Source organism: Dermacentor variabilis, chromosome 9 (genome assembly GCF_050947875.1).
Source record: "Dermacentor variabilis isolate Ectoservices chromosome 9, ASM5094787v1, whole genome shotgun sequence".
Lineage (NCBI taxonomy): Eukaryota > Metazoa > Arthropoda > Arachnida > Ixodida > Ixodidae > Dermacentor > Dermacentor variabilis.
Genome location: NC_134576.1, coordinates 107,452,511 through 107,471,704, shown reverse-complemented (window position 1 = coordinate 107,471,704; position 19,194 = coordinate 107,452,511). Strand labels below are relative to the sequence as shown.

Below are 19,194 nucleotides of genomic sequence, written 5' to 3'. Positions count from 1 at the left end.
AGCACGTAATGACGATGCTATTAGTTTTGATTTTGCCAGCACCATCTCTCGGTCACATACTTTAGTTCACGACGCCACCGCTACTCTTCTTTCTGCTGCACGGTGGAAAGTACAGTTTCCCCTCTCTAAGTATTACATAAGTTCTCTACATCCGTTTCTGCATCCCGAGCTTCGCATGCGCATTGTCTGTATTCCTCCAGTTGGTCAAGCCTTCCGCGCTGTTCGTTTCCAGTCCTAGTGTGCCACCAACCGAGTAACGTCGGCACACTTCAGCGTATTGGAAAAGGTGTGTCGTGTTCCTTGTTTGTGTGGTAAACCTGTAAAAAGATCGACACAGGACACAAATCCGGTGTAAGAAACAACCTTTGATATCTCTTTTCTTTTTCCTTCGTTTTAATTAAAGCTCCAGAAGACAACAAGTCAGCGTTCGACTAGCATTGGGCTCCCCTGTATTGCAGCGCGCCACCCGGACCTCGTATCTTGTTCTCTCGTCATATCGCGCAACCCATAATGCAAACAATGCGCCCTCTACAGTCGGTTTACGTCGCATGATGCAGAAGACAAAAACACACAGTGCACACCCAAAGAGTATGTTCAAAGCACACGAGAGTGGTAAACTTCTTTTTTTGAATCCGCACACATGTCATTGGAAAAGAAATGGCGACGACGTAGTAGCAGCCCTCAGTTTCGTATAAGTCTGTTAATTCACCTAAGAATGCAGCACATATTCCAGTCTTGTTCATTTCTTCACTTTGATAACACCTTTCATTGGTAGTTCATTTCGGCTGCTGCTTCCACATATGACGTCTAGCATGGTGCAGCAAATATTCTACGATTTAACATTATACATCGTCTCGAATGTCTGGTCTGAAAATAAGGAAACACTTCGAAAGAGAAACTGACTCATCACTGTGGTATCCTTAGCGGCACGTTAAGTGCCGCTCACTGGCAGGCTGACAAATTAAATTTTGATTTCCAAACTCAGCTAGGATAACTCGGAAACTACGATTCACGTGGCTTGTCGCTTGCAGTTGCTTCCGACATATACGCTCCGTAGTGAACGGTATCTTGCAATGTTGCAAGCCAAGAAGTTTTCACGCCGTTCATCAACTCTGTTCACTGATCACGAGGCGGCGACGTGGATGAAGTGAAACTGCGGGAATGAAATTCCCGTTTGTCATATTCCAGCGGCATCGTTAAAGGTTATCGTGGTGTCCACGTCAGCGAGCTATCTTGTACCATATAACGGTAGAAGGTCTTTCAGGTGAAGGTGCAGGCCCACAGCATGACGACGGGAGCCTCACATGTAGAAGTTGACTGTGTGAAGCAGGTTAACGCGTCTATCGTCGTCTACGCTGGCGGATAGTGTTTTGCATGAGCCTCGCTGCGTATCATTGTGCTCCTAATTATAAGAGGAATGCACTTATCGCACGAGCAATAGGTGTATTTTTGCAATACATGGAACACGGAAGCGGCAGTCGAGACATAGTAGCAACATGTAATTTCCCCGATGCTTCGGGTAATAGGATTTTGCTGCCCTCTAAAAGTTCCCACTTCCCCTTTTTCAGCTACGCCATCCCTCATGATTGGGGCATCTTTACTGCACGTAAAATACCGGCAACTGCCATCTTGAAAGACATGGTCCCTGAATTCAAGATGACCACTGTTGAAGTAAAACAAGAAGAAAGCCTTTTCAGAAATTCTCCAAGTCGTTGCACAAATTAAACGTCTGTGTCCGGACACTGTGGCGCGACTATTCGTGATATTAACCTCCAGTGGGTAAAAACATTATCCGGATCAATACCTAGGGTATCGTAGCACTGGATGGGTCTATGCAGGCCCCGATGAGATACTTCACGGTAGCTCCAACCCCGCTGGCTGTGTCTTCGCAAGTTTTGGTAGAGGCTCTGCTCATGGAATGATTGCTCCTGAATGTGGAAAGTTAAAACACAACAGTATTGCTCTTACCGCGACCGCTGGCTTTCACAACTTTCGCCCCCGTTTTCAGCAATGAAAGAATCAGAAAGAAAAACCACGCACCGCCGGCGTCAAGGTACCCAACCTCAGCGGCGCTTTGCAATCTTTCAACTGCCGCCCGGATCAAACCCCACCCTCTTTCGTACTTGTGCGAGGCTCAAGGTGGTTTGATGAAGGACTTATCTTTAAACTTTTTTTACTTGAGAATGCGCATCTCCGTGTATGGAGATGCGTTCCTTGTGTCTGTTCCGTGTGAGCTGCGCCACTGATAGGTCAGCATCAACACCGTTTGCCACTTCGTACTGCGTAGCCTCAATGGACGTGTATGCGAAATTCTGTCGGCTAATACGTTTTCCTTGCACACAGCGCAAACGGTTGTTTACTGCTCTTTTAGTGTGCAAATATATGCTCGTGATGGCCGCTTTTTGGGAAAGAAAAACTACAACTATCGAACTCATATCATGGGTATGTACACGTCTGCGTGCGTTCGCACAGGAAAAGTAGCCGACAGCACCCTCGAAACTCTTCTTTCTTTTTCAATGCTCTCTAATATGGGATTCTGCATTATAGAAAGAGACTAGAAATGCGAATTTACGTGTGAAGAAGCTCAGACACCACGAAATACTTTTGAGATAGGACTTTGGACTATTGGTCCTTCAGCATCGGTATAGCCTTGAATGCCAACTTGGGAAGCCGAGCGTTTGTGTTAAAATCCGTAATTCGATATACCGGCTTCCTACTATACAAGCCACTGTCAAACAAACAAAAAAAAACGCCACGTGAACCATAGCTTACCGTGAATCCGTGTGAGGATACATTTGACACCTCCAACCCCCCACATTCGGACTTTAGATTTGGTACCGTTCTTTCACTCTCTTATGCAACGTATCGTAAATGGCCATTCGCTGCAGACGTCATTGTTACGACAGCCATTAGCGGCGGTCTGCTAAGCTCTCTGTAAACTCTGAGACGCGTGGTCAACCATGTATAACACTGTCCATGAACAGCGTGTGCCCGTAATCAAACCTTTGCGTAAAGATAGTTCGCAACGTGTTAAACTGGAGCCAACAAGTGAAATGCAATATACGAGGCGCTATCGGTACACGCGCGTCACAATTATACACACTAGACATAAGCAGCACGCTTCATTAATTAGTACACACAGCGTTCTTTTTTTTTTTCACAGTAAGCGCCGGAGATAGCATACAGTCATCCTATAAGTAACGGCGCCTCGCGAGTACACACTTATTTTCACAGCACACAATTCGGCGAAACAAAGGATTCACAGCTTTCTCGCAAAGAACTCAAAGGAATACACGCAAACTGCGACACAGTTTAGCCGGTCCCAGCCGGTTACGGTGTCGACAGCCGTCACTTTTGTATATCATTAAACAATGACAAGTCGGTTGAGTCCTAAAACTGCCCAGCTTGCTTCCACAGAGCGTCGTCCCTGGTAGTCATGGTGACGTCGTTGGACAAAGTAAGAAGATAACAAGCAGCGTTGTCATGACAACGTGAACGTTACGACATTTGCGGCGACAGCGGATCTAAGCTACTTGGTCCACGCGTTCGACGCAGAGAAGTCAAGGCAGCGAAGTCCGCCGCAAAGGCTTCGCTCGGAGCGAAGCGCCTGAACCCTCGACTCGATGCTTATAGATGCGCTTCGGCTTTAACGGCTGGCGTTAAGGCATTGGTCATGTTCAGCGAGTGGAATGGGCCTGAGGACGAGTGGTCGTGGAACTCTATTTCATAGCGCACGTTTTGCGCCAGCGCTTCGCAGTGCGCAGGCTCGGTATTTTATAGACGAAACGAGAGAGCTCGACGAAGCGAGGATGGCGAGGCGACTCGCTAAAAAATTGGAACGTACCGGTCAAGTCACGTGAGCGTTGAGGAGCCCCCGAAGGTATAGGAACACTATACGTTCGCTAACGCTTTACTGCAGCAATGCAACTCTTGTATTTCTGTTGAAAAGTTTGTCTTGAAGTTCGCCGAACAAGAAAATCAAACGAAAATGTCAATCTTTTTGCAGAAGATATCGTTATATGAACAAGGAAGTATTGGGCTCGCGTTTTTTTCTTTCTTGGTCGCACTTGAGTACGGTAAACATTTAGTATACAAGCGTCGTTAGCAGTTAATCTACATGCTCGAAGCTACACTATCGCATCACAACTGTAAACGCGTCTACAATAAGTACATGGGCATCTTAAACGACACTACGGACTCGTAAGATGCCACGAGCAACACCAACATGTGACGACTCATGCTTGGAAAGTTGGCGTGAGTCGAGAAACGCGAGAAAAAAAAACAAGGACAAGCTGAAAAAATATTCAGAAAATATCAACCTCATTTCGTTTCTGCGCTGTCGAAGTCATCAATGCTGTGGCGAAACATAAAACGCCTCAAGGTGTGTCGCACACATGGCCTGCTGTGGTCTGACTGAACAACGATTGAGCGAACAATCTTTTATTTCTTAACGCCGCACCAGAGCGTTCGGTTATTTAAAGCTTTGTTCTGTTGTAGTTACCTTATCATAACTAAGGGCGCCGGAAGTGCTGGTTTTAAGGACACCCGGCTATATTAATAGATGCCTCAACAATATTTCTTCGCTTCCGCTGATAACGCAATTTGCTACATTTTTCTTGTCTCAGAGATCCATGTGTCACACGAATGCTTTCGGCTTTCTGCTATACGCTATGACATCCAGTATTGAATTTCAATGCGCTTTTCTGAGTGATTTTCATTCTTCTTTGCGTCTACACGATGCCTTCCCGTGGCAGATTACATTTCCATTGAGGCCCAGGTACAGACGTCGGATTAAAATACCTACCAGCAGGCCTGCAGCGCAGGGTCCTTTGGGCTCGTCTAGTTCGCCACAGCTATGGTGACATTTTTATGGGTTTTTAGGCGCAGTTATCAAGCCAACCACGGGACAATGATGGCGGAGGTCCAGAGAGCTGTCACTATGACGTCATAAAGAACCGTTTGCAGAACACATGGGCGTGGCGTCACCGAGTACGTTATGTGACTTGAGCAAACACGGCGCCTCCTGTAATGGCATGGCGTAATACCTACCAAAACTGTGAGGAAGTGATGCTTCCTTGTGCATTCTCTCTGTGGCATCGAGATAGTTCTTACGTGAATTCTCACGAAGCAGACCGCAAGAAAGAATCCACTACCAATCAAAGCTCAAATATTTATGTATCAGCACATACTCTTATCAGCGCACCTGTTTTCGTAACTCGTATACTTTCATAAAAAGTTTGCTCAATTATGCCGTTGGCTCGTCTGTTCCAACAGCACTTGCGCGGCGAGTCAGAGAACATGATACGCATAGACATGCCGCCTGTCCACGTGACACTGTCGAATCACGCCGTTGGAAAGACGAGCCAGGATCAGCTAACGCGGGCACAGCTACACTCTATATATAACGGGAGTATCAGCCACTCCTGCTCTCGGGTGCAACGCGTTTGCACCGTATTTAACTCCATTTGCGCGAGTTCTCGTACTCTCCGATAGATAACGTTAACTCCGCGCGCACAGGGTAAGCGGCATCCCTTCAACTTCCTTCGAACATTCGGGACGCTGAGCAAGCAGAGTGAACTTACTTCACTTTGGCGTACAGGTGCGCAAATGAGAGTTGAATATAAAAACGAACAATTACTCCGGCAAGAAGAGCTTCGTGTTTCGTTCGGGGCGCACTTTGGGCATCCTCCTCGACCGCCTATAGCACAGTTCACTGGACCCCGCGCCCATCGTCGCCGCGCCTCAACTAGGTGTCGACACTTCGGTGCACTTTGAAACTCAAGCTAGGGCTCCTAAACAATGCCGCGGCGGGCAGATGCTAGTGCACGGGGGTCGCCGTCACGGTCGGCTTGATTCTGAGCCAGGGAAACTTGGCACCCTTCGGCACGGACTTGGTCCGGCGGATGTCGCTCTCCGAGGCGGCCCTCTTGGGGCGGCTCGAGGAGGACGACGACTTGGACTTGTGGCCGCTCTTGGACGCGCTGCGGGACGCGCTCTTGTCCTTGTTGAGGACGGAGTGGCTGCGCGACACGCGCAGCGAGTCCTCGGACGGCGTCGAGTGGTGGCTCACGCCGGGGATGTAGAGAACCACCGTGTCCCGCTGGTAGGCCGGCTCGCTCGTCACCGAGCCGGCCACGGAGCCCTGGACCGAGCCGGGTCCCGACGAGACGGCGCCCGCGGGCCGGCCCGGGCTGCTCGCGTGGATCCGCGGGGAGCGCGGCGAGGACGACTTGGAGACCCGGCCGTTGGACGAAGACGCCGCGGCTCTCGCCTGCCTTGCCTGCGAAGAAGCGTGCCGTACACGTTCGTCACTGTGGGCGCGCTCCAGTGTTCTGGGCGGCATCGAGGACAGTACACAGCTAAACAGACAGCTTCGAGCCCAAGTAATGGGACGCGCGCTGGAACCGTCTGGAAGACGATGATCATCGTGTTTATCGGCATCACTTTCGAGATGAAGATGATGTTTATCGGCATCCCCTTCGAAACGGGGTGGGGACAAATAGTCCACTAGCTTGCTTCATTTAATCAGGTTTTACTACGTATATCACTATCTACCACCTGCCTACCTGATCTCGGTCCTAGCTTTCGCATTTAAAGTCTGTATTACTGTACTGTACCGTTACCTATACAATTGCAATTACTCCTGTTCTATCAATCTCTCCTGTTTTTCCTCCACCAATACTCTAGACTGCTGACCAAGTAATCCTTCCATCCACTTTAATGGAAGCCGTCCGAGCGACGTGAGGCCCGCCAGGTGACAATAGAGAGCTGAGAAAAACATATGTTATAAGTGTATTTTAATTCTTTAATCGAACCTATCAAAAGCGCAACATAGCTCACGTGAAACACATAAGAAAGCGTGACCACGTTTTATTGTCAACGGACGGCCTCCTCGTCGAGTTTACAAGCTTCCTGCTAAGCCGCCGTCTTGTTTGGACAGCAAAGTAGCTTGCATAGTTTGTTGACCTCGATGCTGTCGTCGTGACACTGCCTTCTTTGTCCGCTTCCTCATTGGAACGAGGCTTAATATGCCCGCTGTCCTCTTAGCCATCTAGTTTGCCGTCTACACCGATCACTAGAACAGAGAATATGCGCAATATCTTCGCAAAATTAGTGTCTCGAAATATAACAAGTTCAGCAGGAGACTTCTGTGGGTGCGACTGCGACGGGTCACTACAACATATTTCGAGGGGCATCGCGGTATATACTAAATGTATGTCGATTTCATTGACAAACTTAGCCAGAACTTAGCACCGCTAACTCTCCCTGTGTGGGACGGCGTGCTTTATTTGTGATGATCGTGACGTGCTGACAGCTGCGCGCGTCATGGGCAACTTTGGACACCACTCATCAAAGTGGTGCTTTGATACCTTGTACTTCTTAAACTTGCAATTATGTGAAACGCTGTGACACACTCGCGTACACTCAACCCATCACGGGTTTTCTGTTAGGTGCCTCCAAAGTCGATGAAATCAGCCTCTAATGCTTAATGTCTTTCGCCCGGAGGGTATTCCTAAAATAACTAAATAAAAAAGAGAGCTACATGGTGATTGGATAGAACCTCTAGCTTCTAACACAGCGGCCCAATGCACCATTTATCTGCAATCGCTTTTTCTTTCTTTCTTTTTTCCGGGGAGCAGGAGGAAATTAGACACGCGTGACGTTTCGACGGCACCGCCACCACAGGAGAGCGGAAGGAAATGAAACTATAGATACGCAAACGGTTTGGAACGCCGACAAAGAGAGGGCGGCGCGAACGTAAACATGGCTAGCGCGGGTCGGCCTTTTGGGCTAAGATCCGATCGTACACCATCTGTTCTTACTCTTATGCATGGGACCTCTTTGGGTCCCAGATACAACAAGGGTAGTTCAAGGGCGCGTTACAGTTCGCGGAACCCACTACACGGAGTCCACAGGGGTATGTTACATTGCGCTTGGACCCTTTCTCCACTATCTTGGGATGGGCCCACCATTTAGTTTTGCTCGCGCACACGAAAAATGCGCGGAAGCCTAGCCATAAACAGTTTCGCTCCAAAAAATGCGAGAGCATTAATGTCCAATTGAACGACGTGGAGCGGTCCTTCGAGTTATGAACACCTCGCGGGCAAGCGAGCGCGTTGGGATGCTTGGCGCGTTTTCATTTGACCTTAATTACCGAGGCGCAGGTAGAAAGCAGGCGAGAGTTTGCGTGGACAAGGAGCGCACGGTTGACACAGGCACCGCACTGGCTTCCGTGAGCGACGAGAGCTAGGCTGGCGCCGCATCGTGGCTATACCCTCACGGATCACCTGGCGTGCAACTGGCCGGCCAGCAGATGTTCCTAAAACCCCTTGAACTTCGTAAAGTAGTGCCACGCTTTCAAGAATGCCGCCTCCTCCTCGCACGCGCTGACCGAGGCTGACGCCGCGTCGCTATTGGCCTAATAGCGTCACGTGGGCCCTCGCGCCGTGCATCAGCGCCATTTTTGCTCGAGAAGCGTCTACGGAGTGGCGAGGAGCGCATGTTGGCGCCGTTGCTACGCTCGAGCAGTGTAGGAGGCGCCACGGTCGAGGAGGGAGCGTGAAAAAGAGGAGAAAGCAGGAGGAGGGAAGGCGGAGGAAGAGAGTGCCACTACTTTACGAAGTTTAAGGGGCTTTAGATGTTCCCTCTCGCCCGCTCTGCTCCGTCGAGGCGCACTCGTGACGTGGCGTCGCAGCCAGTGGCATTTTAGGTGCTGCTACAGACGCGGGACGCCGGCTTCTTCGTTCAGTGAGCCATTTGATGCTTTCGCATTAAAAAAGGAAAGTCATCTGTGGGCCCAACAGCACTCGCTAGGTCGAGGCGACGCTGTAATTTGGAGAGGTTTAACTTAACCTCTGTTGACGATAGTCAAGAGGGGAGGAGAATTTGCTTTGATAAGTACGTTTCAACAACGATAACACGGCAGGGTGTGCTAAGTGCACTTCGAGAAAAAAAGAAGGCTGTAGAAAACTGGGCCAGAACTTCGAACCAGAATTATTCTTGGCGTAGTCTTCTTCTTTTTCGGTACGCTTCGGCGAAAACAAAGTAACACGAACTAAACTTTTCTCGTGAGAAGTTTGAGCTTGTTACTTCACCGAACTAAACAATAAGCAGGCAGGCCAGAGTGGCGCGTCTGGCAACGCACGTTCTTATTGGTTCCCCGTCCTCGGGTCTACACCGAAAAATATTTTCCGCGCAAAGGCGGCTGGTCGCAAGCCCAACGCACCGCATGAGGCAGGCTTAAACGGCTCTGCGCCTTAATTAGTTCGTCTCTGCACGCAACAACCAAACGCGCACTTGCCTGATAGGCTGCGGCCAGGCCACCTCGGACCGATGTCTGGTCCGAGCTGACAGACCGCGGTCCGCGCGACGGAGACCGTCGGTGACTCCTGGGGAGGCTGCCGTTGTCGAGCAAGGTGGGCGATGCGTCTCGAGAGCTCGACTTCGTCGTCGTCGTCGTCGTCGTCTTCTTCTTGGACGACCGGTCTCCTCCTCCCAGCGAAGCGGTGTACGTGAACACGTAGCCACTGCTAGGCACCGTCACGTCCGCGTCGGCCATGCCGCGACGGTAGTCCTTGTCGATGTCGCGCACCCAGACCCCGGACGTCGACGTGGCGGGCGACCCCGTGCGAGACCTCTCGTTGTCCGAGACCCTGGCCGGCACGTTCTCGTAACTGAGCTCGCGCTTCTTGGAGTCGTAGGCCTTGAGCACGCTGCCGGGCCTGCTGCCGTCGTGGTGGCCGCCTAGTATACCCGGCTCGCTGTTGACGCTGGAGGTGTCCGAGTCCCGGCGCCTGGCGCTGTCGTCGTGCTCCCACCGGCCCAGGTTGAAGCCGAAGCTGCGGCTGGACGACTTCACCCGTCGGATGCTTCCGTACTCCGGCTCCGGGGTCGTGGAAACGTCGCCGCCTCGCCTCGGCGTCGGTGACGAGGACGAGGCTCTGCTTCGGTCGTAGTACTCGTAGTCGCGCTCGACGTAGCGGGGGCTGGAAGTGATGGGGTAGTCCACGACTACTTCGGGATGGTGCACGTGTATTTCGGGAGTCTTGAACGTGGTGGTCTTCTTGCTCTTGTCCACCTGGCTGTACAGGTGCGAGACATCGCCACTGGTCGCGAAGAACTCTTCCAAGTCGAAGGGCTTGACCTACGGGAGAGCGAACGTAGATTTCTGTACATCGCTTTTCGATTATTTGATTCCAAGCGGCTTGTGGGTGATTTTTTAGCCGATACTCGGCTTTCATCTTTTCGTTTTGTGACTGAAGGGTGGTGGTAAAGGGATATAAGAAGGGAATATAGAGGTGGACAGATGAAGTGGACGCAGGAGTTAAACTAATCGACAGTTGCTCTTATAGTGACAATATAGACCATGGAATGTGTGTTTGCAATGGAGTGATTAATATTTTACCGCACGAGTACGTTCCGTAATGTTTGTAATGAATGCAAATGCCGCGACACGGCTTCCGAGGTAAAAAACATCCGACAACACCAGAGCCTGCTTCGTATTAGTGGTTTATGAATTGACGCATCCTGTCGTTAGCGCCAACGTGTTCAATTTAAAGCGGGTGCAGCACGAGAAAAACCAAAAAAGAAAAAAGAAAACAAATGACGGAGAGTTAACTTCAGTCCATGGAATTTTATATCTGCGTTTCATGGCATGGCTACAATGGGGTGACGACCCTTCCTAGAAATCATCACATTTGGTTGTACGTCAATGCATACGTGTTTCCGGACACGGGTATACGTGAGTCAGCAGTCCCCAAACCGACCAAACGACTCGTGCTCCTGGGTTCTCTTAAAACTCCTACCTGTGTCGCCTTGTCCACCATGATGGGCAGCTCTTCCTCTTCTTCGACCGGTTCGTTCTCCTTGTTCTCGTTGTTGTTGACCTCTTCGAAGTCTTCCTCCCTGACCAGAGTGCCGGTGCCCGCGCTTCGAACCTCTTTCTTCGAGGCCGACGACTTCTTGCGGGTCAGCGGAGCCAAGATGACCTTGACGCCGTCGACCAGCCGGTTGCTGCGCTTGGGCGCCGGACTCCTCTGGAGCTCGATCGGGGTTCCGGGCCTGGTGTACTCTTCGACCGAGTAACTGCGCACCACGGAAGGTGGCGGCGGCACCGGCGGAGGCGGAGGCGATGACTCCCTCGAGCTGCTCGCCGGTGGATCGTGACGCAGCGTCGCCTCGCGGTCGAACTTCTGCACGATCCGCCGGACGTGGTTGCGCTTGACCACGGGCGAGTCGGGTCTTCGTCGCGGGGACCGCGACGCCGACGCCGACGACGCGCTCCTGGCCACGGACGATGCCCCCCGCGCGTGGTGGTGGTGGTGGTGCCCGGAGGAGTCCGAGACCGTGGTCTCCAGCGGTAAGGGAGGCTCTTCGGGGATGCGGCCGCCTCCGGCGCTCTTGTCGTGGTGGTGCCGGTTCTTGTAGACCTTGAACCAGAACTTCTTCTCGGGCGAAGGGGGCGCCTGTGCAGAGGTAAAGCTGCGTATTACAGACCGCACTGGTAATGCGGGATATTGCAGGTCGTCAGCCGGCAAACCTACCGGCGCCATGGCGATCACTGAACTGGAAAATAATCACACAGGTTGCTATAGATATTTAATGGTTAAGAACGTTGATGCGTGCAATGTATAGCGGAGCAACATCTCCACTCTTATGCGTGTAATTAATTGTGAGACCCGGGGTTTCAGTGCAATTATAGCCTTCCTGGAATACAGAGTACACGCATCGTGTGACGAAGGCCTGCTCTGCGTACGTAATACATATTTTTTTTTATTGGCGTCATCAATGGAACCAAAAAATTGTGAGTCACGAAGGAAAGAGGTTCACCTGGCTCCCGGGCATAACAAGCAAGGAGAAAGAGACCTGGCTCACCTGAGCAGAGTCCGGCACATCGCCGTTTCCGGCGTGGGACACAGAGTTCGAGCTGCCCTCGTGCCGCCGGGGAAACTTCTTGACCCGGACGGCTCGGCTGAAGCTGACCTTCTTGCCGGCCGAGCCGCGGGACTCGGCGCTGCGTCCCGAGGCGTCCGAGTTGTCCGACCGGGTCGAGTCGGCCCGGTGGACGGCAGCGCTGGGCATGACGCCGCCGCCGCTGGGCCGCGCGCCGCCCTGTCGGCTCGGGCTTCGCTGGCGATCCACGGTCCTGCGAGGGCAGAGAGAGGAGGAGGGAGAGAGAGAGGGATAATGCAATTGAAAGAAGGCGGAGAGGTCGGCCTGGGAGCTAAGGCGCTCTGGCCTGCTACTCTGCACAGGGGGAGGAGGAACACAATGGGGCGATGAGGGATGATGATGACATAGAAAGAGGGATGCGCAACGGTGAAAGCAAGTTCCACACTCTGATGACAAACATTCACAAATCTCATCCATGAGATTTGTGAATGAGAGGAGAGGGACGATCCGCGGTCCTGCGAGGGCAGAGAGAGGAGGAGGGATTCGCTAACCATGGACTGAGCCCGGTCGGCTACCTCGCACTGGGGAAAGGACAAAAGGGTGGGGAGGGCAAGCTTAAGAGAAGAGGAGAAAGTCCATTGTTGACGTCGCCGACGTATTCACGGTTCTCTGTTCAATGTCGCGGACGGCCGCTCAGTGGCGGCAGCCTCCTTCGGAAATCGCAGCAGCAGCGCCTTTGTGGCCCTTCGAAAATTGCGCCATGAGAGGCCATGGTCACGAGGCCTTCTTCAATGAGAAAGGTCCTTCATCTGTAGCTGGCTGAGAGCTGCGCCGCAGATGCGAGAACGCTCGAAAGCGCGCTCGAGACAACGCCAAGCCTTTCTCATGCCGGAAATTTAAAAAAATCAAATTCGAAGCCAATTCAGCGCATCTCCTCACTCTCTCGTGGCTGCACATCATCAAAAGCGCGCGGCTCGCTCTCGCAAATTTCGGCCCACGTGCTAAGCCCTCCCCCCAACCTCTTTCCGGTGTTTCCCGCGCATCGCCCGATCTCCCCTCCAACCCCCCCACCCCCCCATTTCTACGCGTTGTATGCCCTCGACGCGTGCCTTTCAGACGACGCATGTCTCGTTCCCCTTGCGCAGGCAGCGTAACCACCCATCACATTGTGCAACATTGAGAGAGCTAAAATAGATAAGCGAAAAAAAAGGAGAGAGATATTGTCCTGCTATCTCCTCGACACACGAGACTACCCTTTTTTAATTGGCCTTTCTCGCACACGGACGAAAGCAAGCATGCGTGCAGGGAACATTATATATTTAGAGGGTGTTTGAGGTAACTTGTGTCAAGGATTATAAGAAATATGGTTAGCCGCAGCTTGATCAAACCAACGGCATATAGTTGGCCTTCATGTGGCGTTCCTTAGAGTATATTTATATTCCGCTTAATTAGTTAATTAAGTAAGATGAATCGTGAAGAATGTTTAATGTTCGCTTTAGGGTCAAGTGCGTTTCGTTGCGTTGTCGAGGAGGGGGGGTACAGGGGCACACTGGTAGGGGCACTATAAATCGATGAAACGCGCTACAACTTTTAAAGCAGGGACACGACGTCCTCCAGCTCTCAAGTATCCGGAACAAGGCGCTTAATGGTTTCAGCGTTAAACTCGGTCCGGACCACTGTCCTAGGATTCTCTCCTTCTTCGAGGGAGGCGATCGCCTAGTTTGTTAAGCACAGTCGAGGACGCCTTTCTTGTCGTATATTGCAACTGGTACCGTCGAAGCTTACGTGCCTGATCGTCTCCCGGCAGCCGATCTCTCCTTCTAACGCATTTGATTCCCTTGACCCCTTTTAGGCCAGCACAGGATAGTCAGCCAGTACTTTCACTGGCTAACCTTCTTCCCTGTCTTTCCCTGTGTTTTTTTTTTTCTCCTGCCATAGGCAATCGCTTAAAATTCTGTGCAGTATAGAGAGAAAGAAACACATGACATTTTAATTGCGACAACCCTTTCTTAGCCAGCAACCCCATCCACTTTTCCAAATTTGTATAGCTAGCTATCAGACTTCGAAGCTGAACCGGCGAAAGACAGGAAATTAAAATTTTGAAGATAAAAAATTATCGGTGGATGATCACCGAAGCCGAACGTTAGCTTGATGCGGCAACCTTGCTCAGAAGTCCGGTTGCGCTTAACCACCCACAACACCCTGTGTATAATTTTCGAACACGTTGCCTTCGACATGACCAAATGTTTGTTTAAGGGAAGAACAGTATATGTATACGCAAAGCCCTCAACAGCATTTGCAACAAGCTTTCTTCGTTCCCGCGTACTCACATAGGTACCAAGAGCTGAAGCTTCTTCTCAACAACCCAACGCGAGAACCTAAGTGATCAAGTGTTCGAACACAGCCACATAAAAAAAAAATGCGGAATTGGGAACGTGTGTACCTTACTGCGACACACGCCGTCTCCGGTTCGCCGTATTCGACATGCAGTGACTCATGTGCGAAGCGCCAGAATCGAGCTAAACGTCGTACGTGTCGTCGCACTGAACATGTACGCGAAATGGTTAATCTTGTCATAATGCCCCGTAGCGCTGAATTCTATCGCTTTGACGTCTAACAACTGCACACATGTAGATGAGAAGGCGGCTGTACATTAAACCTCGCTATCCCAGTGCACTCTCGAGAAATGTTCGCTACCCATTTCCTCATAAATAATCACCACGCATGCCCGAAACATACATACTAAATCTACAAAAAAAAGTAAACACGACAAGAACAAACTAAACAAGAGAAAGCGACCCACTTGCTCCCGCACTGCTATACACGTAAATCATGAATGTTATTATTTGAAGTAATCTTGACAACGAACACTTAGTTTCACATCGAATTAATAAAAATCTACAGATGTACTCAAATTGATAAGGTCTACAAGAAATTCCGGCTTAGCACTGTCGTCATGAAAATCTAGCGCTTGTCCAATTGACTTACATTATCTCGAAAACGGACTCCCTGTCGATATTTCTGTGGACATTCTACGAGCATCTGGGGTGTCGCAGTATAGGCGCAGATCACATGAGGGCCATAAGGCTTCTGCGACATTCTTTTTTCTTTTTGTTTTTCACTGTGACGTTAACTGCCTGAAATAGCAGCGGCCGAATGGCCACGACGTGGCAACGCCGCATCATCTGTTGCGAGCGCAGCCGGCGAGCCAGCCAGCAAGCCGGCCAGCAAGCCGGCGCGCGGCCCATTGCGATCCGTGCAACGAGGCCGCGTGTGGGACGTCCCAGTCGAGGTATGCAGGCGACGCGTCGACGGTTCCCGGTAGCGCGGCGGAAGCGTGGTTGTGTACTACGCCACACTGATTCCCTTTTAAAGGCGTCGCGGCCTTGCCTTCCAAAGCCTCTGTGGGACGCCAGCCAGCGACGACGGCGGCGTTGTATTGCAGCGCCTCGCCGGTTGCTTTCCTTTTCTTTCTGTCTTGTTGCTTTTCCTTTCGTTTCGGTCCATTCGGCGCGACTACCTGCGTGCGTCGGCGCGTAATACGCCCTCCTTCCCAACTTGGCCGCAGTACGCGAGTGTCGTAAAGATCAGAGAGCGATAAAGGGATTCATCGGTTGACCATATATTTGCAGACGCGAAGAAGAAGGGTGGCGCGGCGCCCAAGCGATTCTGCGCCGGCTATCCACGCTAGGACGTGGATATTTCTGCGTTTCCGCGGCCGGGCCCTACTAAGCTAATACTCTTGAACAGTTCCGGCAGTTCTCTTGAACTTCGTATTGAGATGCCTTTTATCCACAGTTGCCAGCGTCTAGGAGATAAAGTTGGTTCGTTGAATGACAAGTGTTTTATTTTTGGAAGGGGGGTGGCTCTTCAGCCTATATTCGGTGGTTTTCGCATAACGTCACGGACGCGGCTTCTCTCGCCGTTCTGGTACCTGAAAATGGCGGCCACGATGACGTCAGCGCACTGTAATATACACGCGTACACTGTTTTGCTTTCGGACAGTGACCGTCCTTTTTTTCACCCCGCTATCACTGTGATCGATTTTGTTGCTCGGTTGCGCTGTCACGTTTCTCGTTTACGCGGCTTCTCGGCGTGCTACTACCCCAAGATGGCGGCCATGATGACGTCACGCAAACCATCTACACGGGGAATGGGAAAGAGAATAAGATGTGTCTGAAGCTGAAGACCCGATTCGCTGGCAAAATACAGGAGAGACTACACGGCCTCGCGGCGGTTCCTCTACGGGGCCGACCACCGGTCGGACCCACTCACCCTAGATTGGCACCCATTCCGAGCGGATGCGCTTTTACTCCTGTTACTACTCCGTTTCGTCTGCTGGACAGTTCCACATTCGGTGTTTGCAACGCCTCGTATAGATTTCAGAAGGACGGGGCATTTCCATCTATGACGTCATGCTGTCGTCACGCAGGGCTTGGTGACGAACATTTCGGTCCAAGTAGGATGACGTCACAAAGCAGATCGCGCATGCCTGCTACCTAGGAGGCGTTGGTGCTTGGCGATGGATCGTACAGGTTGCTTGCAGTCGGGGCAGGTGTTGATCGCAATTGGGGACGCCATGCCTGTCGCGTCATCGCCGTCTTGAAATCGGAGTCCTTTGATACCTACGGTGAAACTTAGCGTAAAGCAAAGAACCACGCGCAAGGTATTGTCTTATCATTGGAGCGGCGCAAGTCGCCACTGGCTGGTCAGTCGTAAACTACGGGGAAAAAAATTGTTTTCATAGTGTACTCGGTACGTGTATGAGGCCTAACCGAGAGGTACGGCGCAGATCTTGAAGAATACTTGCTTTCTACCTCCTGCTGCGTCTACATGTTCAAAATGCAAAGTCACCGTCGATTGCAAGGACCGTCTATCCGTGGAGGTGCAAACGTTAGCACAACTGCAGACACGGTCAATTGCAGGAAACAAATCGCTTCGCGCAAGAGGCCTATACTATAGAGAATGTATTGCTGGCTTCGACGAAACTGCCGCGTTATTAATTTCCCACTGAGACGAAATTATTGCGTGACTGTGATCGTGGTTTTGGCACACAAAACGTCACAATTTAATTTCGGCAGAATTTACGCCTGGTTGAGCAGATGTGTCACCCGGAGGTGACAGTCTTCTAGTCTGCTACTCTACTTAGAGGGAAAGGGAGAAGGGGAATAGCAGAATGTGGAGAAGTGGTGCCGAGCGTATGCAAAATGATGCCACTGTGTATACGTTAGTGCCGGTGTCGCACGGCCGCTTTCTATCGCAATCGAGCCAGATCGGCATCGAACGCGATTGGATCGCTCCCGCTGGCTGTGCAAAGGAGAGAGAGAGAAATTCGATCCCGATCGCGATCGGACCTGCGACACACGTATTACATAGACTTGGGAGGCATTCGCAACCTCGAATCAAAGCCTGTGTAAATAATGAAAAATTAAAAAAAAACGTTTGAGAGGGCCTTCATGGCTCGCTCTGTTGATATCATTTCCAGCCAGGGGCCCAGCAACACTTCTTCGCTCAACGGCCTGTAGCCTAAACGCACACCATATGCACAGAGTGCTTCGTCGTATTGTTCCGTAACTCTTCGTTTTCTGCGCTGTTTATCATCCCACACCGTCATGCTGGACCAACTAACCCAGCATCACAGGCTTCTTCAGCCGCACCAAAAATGCTTCGTGAATCTTTAACCTGCATTGTTTATTCTCCCTTCCGCTGCCTTCTTGTTGTAGCCGCGTGTCGTTCAAGTACAACCGTGTAGCCCGCTGCCCACAAAAAAAAAAAAAAAAAGGAGAGGAGACAAGCAATAAACGAGCGCACCTCGTCGATACAGGACCGCAAACAGCCGTTCCCGCGAGGTCGTTCAGGCCGTTCCGTCCGATGAAGTTATTGCTGTTCGCAGCCAACCGTTGTGGGGAACACGCGAAAAGAGCGCCTGCGGGCCGTATGCGTAGTAAAAGCGCCCTCTCGCGTCACGTCTGAACAGACAAGCGCGGTAACGACCGTTGGCATGGCGTGACAGCGATCCGTTTGTTTCCCGCGGTGTTCTAAGCGTTTCCCGAACGTTTACTTCTACGCCTTCCTGGCGTTCGGAAACGGGCCCGCTTTCTCTTAACGGGGGCCACGTCGTGTCGGGCCAATTCGAGGCGATCGCTCGCCGCATCCGTGGCGAGGAGCTCGGTGCGCCGACGATAAGTGAATAAAGGGGGCCCTCGAACTACGGCCCACGACGGGAAATTGCCGTTGTATTGCATATTTCATATACTCCGGTCGCCAGCCGCTGCTGACGCTGCTACTGTGGGATGCCGCGTGCATTCCTATAACTTATACCGAGCACATGCGCGTCGGCGTCTTCAGGAGGCAGAGGTTCGCAAGAAGGTAGAAACTTCATCATCATCATCAGCAGCAGCAGCAGCAGCAGCAGCAGCCTGGTTACGCCCACTGCAGGGCAAAGGCCTCTCCCATACTTCTCCAACTACCCCGGTTATGTACTAATTGTGGCCATGTTGTCCCTGCAAACTTCTTAATCTCATCCGCCCACCTAACTTTCTGCCGCCCTCTGCTACGCTTCCCTTCCCTTGGAATCGATTCCGTAACTCTTCATGACCATCGGTTACCTTCCCTTCTCATTACGTGTCCTGCCCATGCCCATTTCTTTTTCTTGATTTCAACTAAGATATCATTAACTCGCGTTTGTTCCCTCACCTACGAGTGATTAACCGTGGCTGAGCACGGGATGTCAATGGAGCCAACGGCGAGGCCGGTAGGCGAAGAAAGCTTCGCTGTACAACGACTCCTCGATCGCTGCCTTCCCCGCATTATCAGGAATTAGCGAAGTCAAATATATGTTCAGCCAAATTACTGTCGCGACAAGGGTCAAGAACGACGATGACTCGTAGGCTTTTCTGGCGCAAGAGTTCATGTTTGGCCAAAGGGTGGCGCGACTGATTTAAGTACTCTGCGATTATAAAAAGTAGTCCGGTGCAGGCTGGTTATGCGAAATACTTCGGCAAAAGGCATGGGAGCATACAGGCGTACTAAAGAAAATGGAGGAATGCACAACGCGAAAGACAGACAGTACGAAGATGCAGCGTACCGCGACATGTGAATTAATTGCGACTGATCGACTGAGTCGATGAGTGAAGTGGAGTTCATAAGAAATGGCATGTGAGTGGCACCATAACGGTTTCTCACAGCCTGTTATGAACGCGTGTAACGAGCCCGGGCTGAGACTCTCGATCGAGGAATGCAAAACGCTCGACCGCTTGGATTTCCGTGCAGGCTAAAGAACGACGTAACAGTCATAGTTAA

General features: G+C 51.3%; 1 protein-coding gene across 1 annotated transcript in view; it reads right to left on the bottom strand.

The window, feature by feature from the left end:
* Nucleotides 1–345: 345 nt before the first annotated feature.
* LOC142557241 (uncharacterized) overlaps nt 346–19,194 on the bottom strand; it is a 145,559-nt gene continuing 126,710 nt past the window's right edge. The window contains exons 4-7 of the mRNA XM_075668944.1: nt 11,875–12,145; nt 10,806–11,465; nt 9,302–10,144; nt 346–6,280 (exon numbers count right to left, since the gene is read on the bottom strand). Of these exons, the coding sequence (XP_075525059.1) occupies nt 5,819–6,280; nt 9,302–10,144; nt 10,806–11,465; nt 11,875–12,081 (2,172 nt within the window). The 5' untranslated portion in view covers nt 12,082–12,145 and the 3' untranslated portion in view covers nt 346–5,818. The remainder of the gene's footprint in view (nt 6,281–9,301; nt 10,145–10,805; nt 11,466–11,874; nt 12,146–19,194) is intronic.